Genomic DNA, 13,378 nt, shown 5'->3' on the forward strand with positions numbered 1-13,378 from the left:
GTAAGATGACATGATGCACCATGGTCTTATGCAATGAAAGTAGATTCTGGCTGCACACAAGTGATGGTTGCTCATGTGTACAACATAGATCAGTTGAGCACTGTCTCCTTAGAATGCATTCGTCCAACACACATGGCCCCAATCCAGATCTTACGGTCTTGGGTGCAATAAGCTACAACTCTTGTTCACCTTTGTTTTTCTGGAGGGGATACTAACCAACGCCCAGCACATGAAAAACGTTGTTGGACCCATCCTTTTGCCATTCTTGCAACAGTAAGGCTGTTCCAAAAGCATAAAGCTTGTCTACACACTGATTGTAAAATTCAATGCACTCTGCAAGATGTGCAGCAACTTCCCTGGCCAGCATGATCCCCGGACTTGTCTCCAATCGACCACATGTGGTATGTAATGAGACAAGTGACTTGTGTGTCTCGCCAAATAATAATTCCTACAGAACTAAGCGAGCAGGTCAAGCATACATGGCATAATGTACCCCACGGCAGTATGTGCCATTTGTACAATTCACTGGATGCCAGAGTCTGCACCTGCATTGCTGCCTGTAGAGGCTACATCACGTACTAATGTGGGTACTTCACCATAGGTCTATACCTGGTATCTCAGAACCGCTTGTGCTACTGATATGTAAATGTACTCATTTCACATGCTCCATATTCACTGTTGCAACAATAAATTTTGAGTGAATTGGAAACCTTTAAAAGGGTTTACTAAATTTTTTGTCCAGCACACGTAGACTGTTTTCTCAGAAGATCCACCAGCTAGATACCGTCACAATCTCTCTTCAATTCTGAGTGTATGTAGCAACCTACATCAACTTGATGGATCTAGAGAATAGGTTCTGTCAGACAAAACTGCACATAAAAGAGAATATGGTCTATTATATTTGGATGAAATTATTTTGTTGCATAGAGATAATTCTCATTGGATAGGAAGATGAGTGCCATGTACTCTAAAATTAACTTAATGGTGGAGCTCAGAGGAGAGAAAACCATATATTTTTCGGAACTTGCAATTACTAACAATGACAGGTGGCACACAGGAAACAAGAAATATAGAGGTGATCATAACTGCAAAGTTGTGTCTTCTAAGAAGGTTCTTCAAATGTATGATGTACACAGTCTTGAAGTTACTATTGAACGAGGACGGGATTAAGCAAGAACTTAAGGCAATTACGTAGTGCAAATGGGTATAGGAGAAATGATAGTAGCAAGATGTGCAGCTTCAATAAAGCTAATATCAGCATAGACTTTCAAACTAGAAAAATAAAATTAGGGAAAAAGGTGACAAATACACTGGCTCAAGATATAAACTGTAGCAACTGCAATAAATTTTATATAAGCACAAACAACGAGGAATTTCACTACAAGATTTAGAAAGCACTCCTACGATGGGAGCAATAGTGCTTAAACTATCCACTAAAAATGCAAAAGTAGAAAACAGAGTAAAAATGGGCATGCCTTAAATACACTGGAGGACTTTGAATTTTTACCCATAAAAACAAAGAACCTAAAAAAATTTTAAATGAACAGAGTGAGTTTATTGCTAATTGCTTTTTTGAAATTTTTCAGGACTTGTTCAGTGACATGTTCTGGCTGTGACATGCATAAGCAGCACTAGCACTGGCTGCAGGACAACCGACCATTCTTTTGATAATAAATTGCTGATACTGCTGAGAGATGGAACTACCTTTCCAAAATGTGTTAATTTATCAATCAAATGCTGAGATCTCTCAGTGTAATTAATTAATGTGTGTGTCTTTGGGTGTACAGATGTGTTTTTGATTCTATTTACATATATTATTTTGATGACCAACCCACTCATCGTCTTCATATGCTATGTTGTTGTTTACCTGCTGCCTGGGCCCCACCAGGCTGGGATGTATTGCTGGTTCACACCACTATTTATAGCTGAATTCAACTCCCAGCACATGCTTTGATGCCCATTTGTTGGAACCTGTACTGTTACTCGATTAAACAAACATTCTCTCAACATTTTCCACCTCTTATGGATGAAATAGCTAGTACTGTTTATTAACCCTTTGAATGTCAAGATCACGATTTATGATAAGTGCTGTCAGACTGCCAATTCGACAATACTCTGTTTAGCTTTGCTTAGCTCATAAAATTCACCCCTAGATGGTGCCAGCGTGCTCAATATTGACACACTACATTTTGATTTACATGCATGTTGATAATTATTGACTTTTGAGCTTTGATGCAGTGAAATACTAATGGTCGTTAACTCTGCTGCTGTGTTATTCATTTGTCATCATGCTTCGTAGCAGTTTATATTTTGTTATTTCATCTGACGTTGTCATTTTTGCGCAGTATTGTTATTTAATACTGTGTCTCTACTGGTTTTCTTTAAGTTAGAGTTTGTTCATTCCATCTACCTTAGTCCCTTTTTTAATTTATTTTCATCTCTTAAAGAGTCCAATGCCTGATCCAATCAGAGGACTTACTAACAATGACATTCATGAGTTATTCGAAAATACTAGTGATACAGAGTATTTTAGTGAAAATAGCAGCAGTGCAGAAAGTGACAGTGACTTTCCTGCTGGTTTATAGATTGGCAGTGAAGACAAAATGGATGAGCACAGTACACTGAAGTAATTGCAACTGAAAAACTACAGCTGCTATCACACCCATTTTGGGGTAAAAGATTTTATAAGATGCTTCCTGAATATGGGGCTCAACAAAAGACCTATATTGTTTTCATACTGGAGCACAAAACATCTCTGGCATTTCCATGAATTGGCAAAACATATTCTTCTCCTAAATATATGGCTTTGGAGAAACAGGACCCTGTACATCAGACAGACTGTAATATTCTACCCGATTATAGTAATTATTCTCTCTGTAAATAATATGAAAATTGTCAGTTTTCTTGTATTATTTTATGCAGAAATTTCTATATGTTTTATGAAACAGGACAGAACAGAATAAAATACTTTATTCGCCTTTGAATATTTTTCATACAATGGGCTTCTTCAAAGCTTACGTGGCACATAGTGAGCTTTCTTTAAATCAAGTGTAGTGTTAATTATATAGAAACAAAACCAAATTTATTTTTAAAAATATTATTTATTTGGTCACTTAATAAACAATTTAAGTGACGAAATATAACAATCTGGGTATACCAAACTAAACTGCATACTTTTGTGGGTAAGTGGTATTTTTTCATATTTTTAAATAATATTGCATGACATATGGCAATTTAAATGGAACACAGCATGACAGTATAAAAGTGTATGACATTAGAACTCACCACAGAAAAGGGCTGACTGCAAAAGGATTAAAATCTCATAGTTGATGCACCACATATTTATATTGTTTATTGTAACGGACAGTGAACTTCTTTTTACAGGTTTCAAGTTTTGGTGGGTGAATTTGACTGATAATGTGTATATACTGTTTTACATTAGTATATAACTTATTCCTTAATTACATATCTGATTATGGAAGTCGCTGAAATCTCGCAATCAATGAAAGTATATTTAGTGATCTAGACGCAATTATTTGTAAAAATGCCAGTATAAAGGATACTGGAAAGAGAGCTCATTCCACATTAGTAAGAAGAGAGAGAATTCCTGTGTCTGTGTCACAGTACGACCTCCTCAATAAGTTGCTGTCACACCGATTTTATTGATTCTGCCAGAAAAAAAGTGTAAGAGTTGTCTGTGTTAACCAAAGTGCAGCCACTTACACACACTATTCAGGGTCCTTGAACCTATCCAGTTGACTATAAAGCAATTATGAAAAGCACGATCGGTACGAAAAACAACTGAAAAAGCAGTTTCTGAACTTTTAGTAGTGAAATCAACAGCTTTGACAGGCTCCAGCTGATTGCTGCTTTCAAACCCATCTATAAGTGGAAAAACTGGAACAGCAATTAGAGGAAACATGGGGCATTACATCTGTTCCATATGTCCTCAGCTGTTCTCTCCACCAGGATGGGGGTTATATAGCCTCACTGGGCTTTTGTCACATTTACATGTTATGCTCCTAATGATGGCAACCATTTGTAGCCCAAGCAATCTTCATACTCCACAGCAATCAGAATCAAATAGAGATAAATAAGTAGCACTATTGTGAGACCCTGTAGCCTCATCCTTCCTATTCCTTCCACCTGGAATCTTCAGAAAATGCTGCAGGATACTGAACTCACCATCTTGCCTTTAAATTTGTAATATGTTTCTTATTTTAATTAATATGCTTGGAAATTAAACATATTGGATTAAAAATATGACTGTTAGATTTTAGAGATATAATGCAAATACATTTAGCTTTGGTACATGATTTGTGAACAAGTTGCGGATAGTATTTTTTCTCCTGTATCTGAACCTTGATAACTCTTTTGAATCTACAAATGCTATAAATAGTAGTTTGTCTTTCTTCAACCTACCTTCAGAATGTAACTGATCTTCCCCTGTATCTGCTCCTACAAGTTGTTCCAATCTTCTATAGATAATTTATGTTAGTATTTTTTAATAATGACGTATAACATTGCTGGTTTGGTAATAACCACACACATATATTCTTTGGTTAAGGGATTATTATATTATTCTCAAAACCCACAAGTATTTCACCTACAGGTGATTGTGCTTTAACAACTCAATCATTTCTGTACCAACAACCTTAAATATGAAACGGTTTTGAGGTAGTGTTGCTGGCTTATGTTATGAGTAGCTTTAACATTCAAGTTCAGTAACAGGGTGTAACATTAATTCAAACATAATTTATTCAGGAAGAAAAAAGATGTTTATTCTTTCTCAAAAATATACTTGGCATACAAAAATCTCACCCTCAAAGTCTGTAGGCACTCTCTTAATTTAATTTTATTCCATTTTCATAACATGTGAGTACACACACACACACACACACACAATGGAATGTAGTGGATTCCACACCAAGAAACAACTATCTCATTGTCATACCTCAAAGCACAAGCACAATATCTCCATGAGTTTTGCTTGAATAATTTGGAAGTAAAAGTAATTTGGGAGAAAAAATCTCATCTGGAATTTGGACATATACCTGTTCTTCATCTTTATGAATACTATAGAGCTCCTAAATATGCTTTTCCCCCTTGCTCAGTGGAATCGCATACTACTGAAAGTTGTTAACAACCACTGAAAATAATCTGGATTATTTTTATTATTTTTTAGACACGTATAACTTGAAACTGACCATATCCAAAAAGTCCATCTTTCTGTTAAGTTGAATTATAGGAAGAAGTTTTTCTTGTTACATGATGAATAGTTTCTGTCAATACAACTGTATCAACTATTTCTAATACGATTTGTAGCTTTGAAGCTGACAACAAAGTAACTGCACAATGGATAACTTTTTACTATGTTCACACAATTTCTCTAGACCTCACGGCTTCTTCAAGCCAAACTGACTGAAATCAACACAGTTTTGACAACTGTCACACGAAAAATATATTCTGTTCACACGAAAGACATATTCTGTTCTAGTTCTTCTATTCTATTTCCTAAATGAAATCACTGCCAGAGTCATTTACAGTCAATATGAAAAATAAAGCATGGGGCCCCATTTGTCTTACTGTCAGCAGCGAACTAACAACACAGTACCAACACAAATAAATATGGTTCAATATTACTTTTTCCCCCTCTAAGGAACACAGAAATCTCCATATAGGTTCAAATTTTTTGTTCATATTGTGACAATGAACAAGTTTTTTAGAGCAATGTTTTATTTTTAAGCAGAAGGTGATTTAAGTGGAAATCACAAAATGGTAATTTATAGTTTCTGGCTTTATTTCATACAGACCTTATTTGGAATGTCTGACAAAGGCTAAGTATCCATTCATTCGAACTACAATCATGGTCAAAATATGAGACCTTTCTTCACGTAAAATTGTGCACAATGGAATTAAAAGAAAAGGTTCTTTTGAAGAAATAAGAATTTTAAATTTTCTCAGTACTGAAAAACTACTATAATTTTCTTCAACAGCCTGTTTTTATGACACATTGACACATATTTACATAACAAGATATTTAGCAAAAATTGTTTTTGTTAATTTGTAGAACTGAGATTTTATTACATCTAATTTACTGAGAACATATAAAAACATCTTCAGACACATACTGTGAGCATAAAATAGCATAAAATCTTCACAGTCATTAATTACTATGCTGACAAGTGACAGGCTTCATCAGCAATGGACGGATTATAAAACTGCATTAATACTGCACAGCTAAAAATAATGATAAAATTTTCTTCTATACTAAATAACTAAAGAACTTATAAAAATAAAGTGTCATTTGAGATAATAGCTGCCTGATACAGGTTCAAATCCAAAATGGTTGGTAACAGCCATTTTTTGAGTTAAAAAAAAAAAAAAAAAAAAAAAAAAAAAAAAAAAAAAAAAAAAAAGAGAAGGATAGATCATTCTCATGCCTTTAAACCAAAGGCTATAATTTCAGATCAAAACAAATTTTGCATTCATTATTGAATATTAAACTAACATGAACATTATAACACTCTAACCATCTTCCCCTCAAATCAATATTTAATTAGGTAATGCTTTTGATCCCATAGGTACAAGAGGGAAGATTGTAGAGCCAGTATCCACAATAAAATGTAAATGCAATATAAAAATTGTAATTAAATAAATATTTCTATGGATAAAAGCATCACATTATTTAATCATAAAAACCAACACTAAAAATATATCAACATGTACGTAAATAGTGGACAATGGACAGGAGTACTCTAAATTATCTCTACGGAGGGAATTAATGGTATAAGTTCTCACCCATCAAACTGTTATTCAGATTAAATACTTAAGGAGGAAACAGGAATGTAACAGTAATCTTGTGTGATGTTGAAATGAAGTTCTTATATCTGAAATGGGTGAACAAACAGTCCTCAAATATTCACAGCTATAAAAGCAATTTTCTCCAGTTGTATGTGTTCAATTACAACAGACATATCATAATATGATACACATTAGATTACATTACACTAATTGATTTTCTTTAAAGCTCTCTTTTACATGTACATGTACAACATACTCCATAGCAATACCATGTGCCACACACTCCATAGCAATAACAATTCAGGCATCCAATAAAAGCCTGAGAACAAGTAGCCCTGAGCAGTAGTTTAATCAATTTTTGATGACAATGGTTTACAGTTGACACATATACTTTTATAGGAAAACAGTTTCCTACAACTATTTTACATGTTCAATGAATGGCTAGCAGATTGGTACACAGATATCTCTGTAATTAGCACCTAGCACAAGTGTATGTTTGAAAAGCCACAGGTTTGTCAATGTGGATGATTTTCAGTTCTTATAACATGATGTTCACTGTATATGGAAAGAAGTAATATTTATATTCCAGTGAGTAATGCATTTGTTACAGAGTAGTCAGTGTCAAGGCTGATGGCCTTCATAAGAAAAAATGTTTTCGCGCACCCAGTCCAATTTATATTGGTGTAACTTCCACAGATACTGGCTCATATAGACACAACAGATCAAAACAAAAATAATCTTATGAAATTCTGAAAAGGTTGATGTTTTGGTGAAGATGTACAATATAAAATATAAAAAATAACAAGCCCAGTGAGTGTCTCAAGGGGAATCCAAAATAGATGTAATCCCTGCTGGAAAGACAGTATATGAATGCCTTCCAAGTCCATTATAAACACTCCGAATGCTGTGAAAATTCCACTGAAAAGAATTGTTTTCGAGAAATGATGTACTCAGTGGAATATCTCCCTCTCTCATGGAGGTTTTACACAAGAGTAAGGAAAGAAATTGTAGACAAATAATAAAAAAGTAAAAGGTAAGATCTGTGACTGGGCTACTGGCCTGACTGTAGGTACATTACAGACTTTCTTCTCCCTGACACTAGGAGGGGGAGGATGGCAGGCTCACTGCCACAGCCACCTTTTAATTCCTAGGAAAGATCAGCAGTACTTATCTAATAGCAAGCTCGAGTGGACATGGGCTCATCCTTTACGTACCGGAAAGAGGGAAAATCCCTGCCCCTATCTGCGATTGCACCCACTACGCCACCAAAGCCACTAGAATAGGTGATATAGGTCATTTTTTTCATTTTGTGGCAAAGCTTTCATTTCATTGGATGCCTCAACTGAGTAATTGCCATGCCAGGCACTAGCAGCAAAAAATTTGCTCTTCGAAATTATAATCGAGCCAGAAGTAAAGCAAATATTGCTGATAAGAATGACAGATACGCTGTTGCTGCTCCTGCCTGACAGTCAACAATTCTTCGGGCACGAAGGAAGTCGTCTCCCAAGTAATCACCGTAATTACGTTGCGAAGGTGGCACAACTTGTAATAATTGTGCTGCATCTTGAAATATGAGATCACTGTATGGAGGTGGTGACTGGAACATGCTAAAACTGCAATGCAGAAAAGAAATGACTATAAAATACACAATATAATTTATTGTTTTTACTGTTACAGCAATACACAATGTCATAATTTTCAAACACATTTTTAGGTCTATCTCAATAATACCAAGCTTGCAATCAAGTTAATGTTATCATTTTCCACGCATGTTGACAGATACCCTAAATTTCTTCCCTGGGTGTGCTGAATGTGGATATTGGTTGCTTCCTGTTTTAACTCTAACCACGGCTGTGTAGCAGTTTAAACAGCAAGCAACCAAGATTTATGTTCGACCTGCCAAGGAAAACTCATGCACCACAAACTTGGAAATTTGAAGATTATAATTTTTTTTCAAGAAATACAGGAAGATCACACTTTGAAGCCTTTACATTGTCTCTAATATACATAAAATTACGCTTCAATGGCTGCATGTGCTGACTACTTTTCTGGGTAAAGTTAGCTGTAGGAGCCCCTCTCTCTAAGGAAGACTAAATCTAGACCTTTGTCTTAATTCCTATAGATAACATTTAAAGTAAAAAAAGTTGATAAGCACAGGTGTCAACAAAAAGAAATGACAGGTTTCAGAAGATGGTGGTTTCAGGCTTTATCTAAAGATATTTTCCATATGGTAATGGACAAAGACAAAAGTGTCATACAGACTGCCAATATCTAGCGATGAATCAGCATTTACATATGAGACAAAGCTCAATTGCTTATCCTACTTCACAACAATTTTCTTTGCTGAAGTCTTATTTGATAGCATAGATTTTGCATTTAAAAGGGAAGCGAGGAATTAAAAACAAAAAGCTTGAAATCGAAATGGGGAAAATGAAAAAACACTGTTCTCAGAAACAGAGAAGAATCACCCCTGAACCTGAACATTATTTTTGCTGAACTACATTTACAAAATAATATTGAAACTTATTTTCTAAATTAAAGACATATATCATGTTTGGACACTACATTTTCAGTCTCAGAATGCTGCCATGGAAGTAATACTTAAATTAACCCTTCTGCACCTACCAGAATGATAGAAAATCATGTGGTTTATAAAACGGGTACAGAGAAATCTACATATCAAGCAGCAGCAGCAGATGGAAACATGTTAAGGGGACATAAAACTGTAAACTTTCAAAACGAGTATCCTTCTAGGTAGAATTTCTTATGTCCTTCAGCTTTCCAAGTTTTCTTTCTTCCAACCTTTGCATCTCCCACTATCCTTCTGGCAGGAGAAGAAAAGGCTGTAAGAAGAGACTCTGGGAAAGCTTAAAGAAATAGGAAGAATCACCTGTGGAATGGGTCAGGAGAGACTTACTAGACTCTGCCAATAATGTAAACATTTTAGTCTCACTGCCTTCACACACAATTTGTGTGCTATGGGCATCGAACTGCTAGAACTCAGATCGGTATGCAAAATACCCTTATTACAATTATGAGTTTGCATTGCAACCATCTTGTGCATCTGTAAGCAAACAGAAGTATTAACAACAGTGTCACATAATGCCGTATAGTTAGCCCCTATGCTTGTGTAAAGCTGCCTAAATGCCATATTCATAATGGCTAATGTGCTACCTGACCTTCCACTTGTTGCAAACTGAATGTTTGAAAAAAACACAAAATGGGACGACTGCTTTCACAACCGTTCTTAGTTGCTAAAACAAAGCAAGGAATTTATTATCTTCTTCTTATCCAAACTTAACACATTTGATAAATTGAGCTCAACTCAAAGATGGCCTTTGAGTTACAAAGACATTCTGTGGGACAATGTTCACTTGTTCACAGAAAAAGTAGCTCTGTGGTGACAATTCTTTATTTTTATGTGTGATTATAGATCATTTCAATGGGTATGAAAATAACCAAATAATCTCTCCATACTAACCTTTTACAGTGCTCTTTAATACCTCTATGTTATTGCACACAACAGAAAGGCAAGAGACCTCTAATTGTTGTCATATTTCTCAAAGATTTGATGTTATAAACAAAAACTGAATAAAAATGCTATACTTACGTGAATTCATCTGGGTCCTTGCGACCATAGAATTGCTGGGCATATATGAACAAGTTGATGAAGGCATTAATTTCTGTTTCATTGTAAGCATCTCTGCCTCTTGCTACAATTGCATTAGCTTTCACTTTTCCCAAGTTGCACCGCTCATATTCATGCATACTTGCTCGGGTACCTAAAGCAAAAAAAATATGACTGATGTGTACCCTACGTTATGCACTGGCTGCCAGTTGTACCACAGTGTTATACAGAGAATGAGATAAAAAAATACTTATATGTAAAAGGTTAAATTGATTTCACATGTTACTCCACAATATATCAATTATACATCACCACCAAGGAAATGTGTATAAATGCCTTTAGCATCTTAGCAACATTTTAGAAATAGAGGGAAAGCAGAAAAAGTCTCTCTCTCTCTCTCTCTCTCTCTCTCTCTCTCTCTCTCTCTCTCTCTCTCCACACACACACAAAATAATTAGAACTGTCTACACCAATCACTTAACTGAAAGCATCAATAAGCAGAAGGCATCATTTTGAATATAGTTTAGTAATAAAAAATACGATGTATGCAAACACAAAAAGTACAGTGGACAATGTATTTAGAGTTGTTGAAAACAAATGATGTAGAATACTGAGAACTGCATAAATGAAATCACTGTTAACACATCATTGATTTCACATGTTACTCTACTATATGTCAATTATACATCATTACCAAGGAAATGTGTATAAACACCATTACCATCATTTTAGGAATAAATAGAGGGAAAGCAGAAAAAGTCTTCCTCCCTTCTCTCTCTGACGTTCTAACCAACATTTTTTCAAAGTGAGTTGGACTTGGAATAGCACTGTATTTGATGTTCTGCATCTGCTGGTTAGATTGTTTCTACCTCAATTTATTTTTAGTGCCTTTGTCGAACTAGAAATTTTTTTGTCATGGTGGATAATGTTGTACAGCATTATGGATGAAACACTGAATGCTGTGGTAATGAGTGGAGAGCAAAAGTCCTTAAATAAGGGAAGGAACTGTAAAGTTCATATTTGTGAGTGGAAGGACAATAAATATGAGGCACTGTGGATTAGGAGATGCCTCTATATATCAAGGAACAATGGTCCTGTTTCTGGAAAATTGCCACCTGATGTGATTGGAACAACACTGTAACTGTTACTCGTAATGAAAAAAGGTTTTCATAATTCATGTAGCAAGATAGACATACGAGGTGTGTGACAGAAGTAATGAGACTGACAACACTCCAAGCAATCTAGCAACACTATGTTGCTCCACTTGTGTAGACTGGTGTTTTCATCCCCTCCAGATGTCCAGTCCGAGTTTCAGCTCCATATAACCATCATGTGATTTTTGAGAGTGCCATCAGGGAAGTCATGTTTTTGTTGTGGGCCATGAAAATGAAACAGCGGAATTTAGAGCAATGTTATGCAATCAAGTTTTGTGTTAAACTTGGGGCAACTGCAACTGTGACTTTGAAATGGGCGTGTGGGAAACATTCCGTACCACAAGTACATGTTTTACGCTGGCACAAATTGTTTTTGGAAGGCTGAGAACACGCTGAAGCTGAACCTTGCTCAGGGTGACCTTCAATTTCAAAAACAGAAGAAAACGTTGAATGTGTACATGCTCTTGTGAGATCAGACAATGTTTAACAATAAGGATGATGAGTGACCTGTTAAAACTTAAATCCTCCAAATACATCAAACTTTGACCAAAGATTTGCATGTGCAAAAGGTCTATGCCAAAATGGTGCTGCAAAAGCAGAAGCAGGTCAATCAAAGAAACATGTTCATTGATCTTCTTGAGAGGAATAGCAATGACCATTAATGGTTCAATAATTTGATCACAGGTGATGAATCATGGATTTTTTTAGTACAATCATAAGAAAGCGGCAATGCGAGGAGTGGCACACTCAGGCACATCTTCAACCAAAAAAAGCTCGAATGAGCAGATCAAAGATCAAAACAATGCTGATTTGCTTTTTTGACGGTAGGGGTATTGTGCATAAAGATTTTGTTTCTCCAGGACAAACTGCCAAGTCTCTGTTGGTCCATCATGGCCAGGGGACATCAGCTGGTAAGTAAGTGTCAATGAGAATAAAACTCACAAGAGGGGATCTGAGGGATCTTAGCACACTACGGCGAGGGTTGCACAGAGGCTTATCCAAAATAATGTAGTCTAGCTGGCTACAAATTTCACCTGATGATCATACTACGCCAAGGGAAAGAAAAATGCATAATATACTACAACTGCGGCTATGTCAAAGTGTTGCACAGAAGCTGAGAGGTACTGAGAAAATAAATCCATCACTAGTTATTTTTAGTTTTCCTGAGTTTGTGATAAACTTTTTGCCAATCAAAAGCAGCAGGACGAAAGGTTTACTTGACATGTGTCAGCATATCTAAGCTGACAAACAGGATTTCTATCAGCAACTACCAAGTGAATAGTGGATTTGCACTTCTGCCTTGCAAAAACCTACTGACTAAGGACTGAAAACGTAATGCTGAATGCACATGTTTAATGTAACTGCAACAGGAATAGTGTTGAATTTATCAATGTCTTCTGCTGCTACTTGTGCAGATTTGGACTGCAATAAACAGGATGTGCTTTGACCTGTGATTTTGCCTTTTCTCAAAATATAGTTTCTACTTCCGCAATTAATTACAAAGAAAAACCAGTGTGGGTCAGCAGCACAACAGTGTAACCGTACAGTTACAATGGTGTTCATCAAGGAAAATTAAAACAGTTACATTTTTTCAATAATAACAAAACAGTTATATTTTTTCTATGATAACATCAGCATTTGTGCAATAACTATTTCACAAGTATGCAGAATATCATTTTATCTCACATACACTGCCTGCATCAAGAAAGTTCAATAGGTAACCATTAAACAGGGTGCCCAGTGCTGACTATAAGTGTCGGTTTGTTTTGTATGAAGCAGAATTTTGCGTGCC

General features: G+C 35.7%; 1 protein-coding gene across 1 annotated transcript in view; it reads right to left on the reverse strand.

Moving 5' to 3' along the window:
* Positions 1–6,396: 6,396 nt before the first annotated feature.
* LOC126473392 (melanotransferrin) overlaps positions 6,397–13,378 on the reverse strand; it is a 120,705-nt gene continuing 113,723 nt past the window's right edge. Inside the window, exons 14-15 of the mRNA XM_050100400.1 lie at positions 10,415–10,586; positions 6,397–8,417 (exon numbers count right to left, since the gene is read on the reverse strand). Of these exons, the coding sequence (XP_049956357.1) occupies positions 8,198–8,417; positions 10,415–10,586 (392 nt within the window). The 3' untranslated portion in view covers positions 6,397–8,197. The remainder of the gene's footprint in view (positions 8,418–10,414; positions 10,587–13,378) is intronic.

The sequence above is a fragment of the Schistocerca serialis genome, chromosome 4, assembly GCF_023864345.2.
Source record: "Schistocerca serialis cubense isolate TAMUIC-IGC-003099 chromosome 4, iqSchSeri2.2, whole genome shotgun sequence".
Classification (NCBI taxonomy): domain Eukaryota; kingdom Metazoa; phylum Arthropoda; class Insecta; order Orthoptera; family Acrididae; genus Schistocerca; species Schistocerca serialis.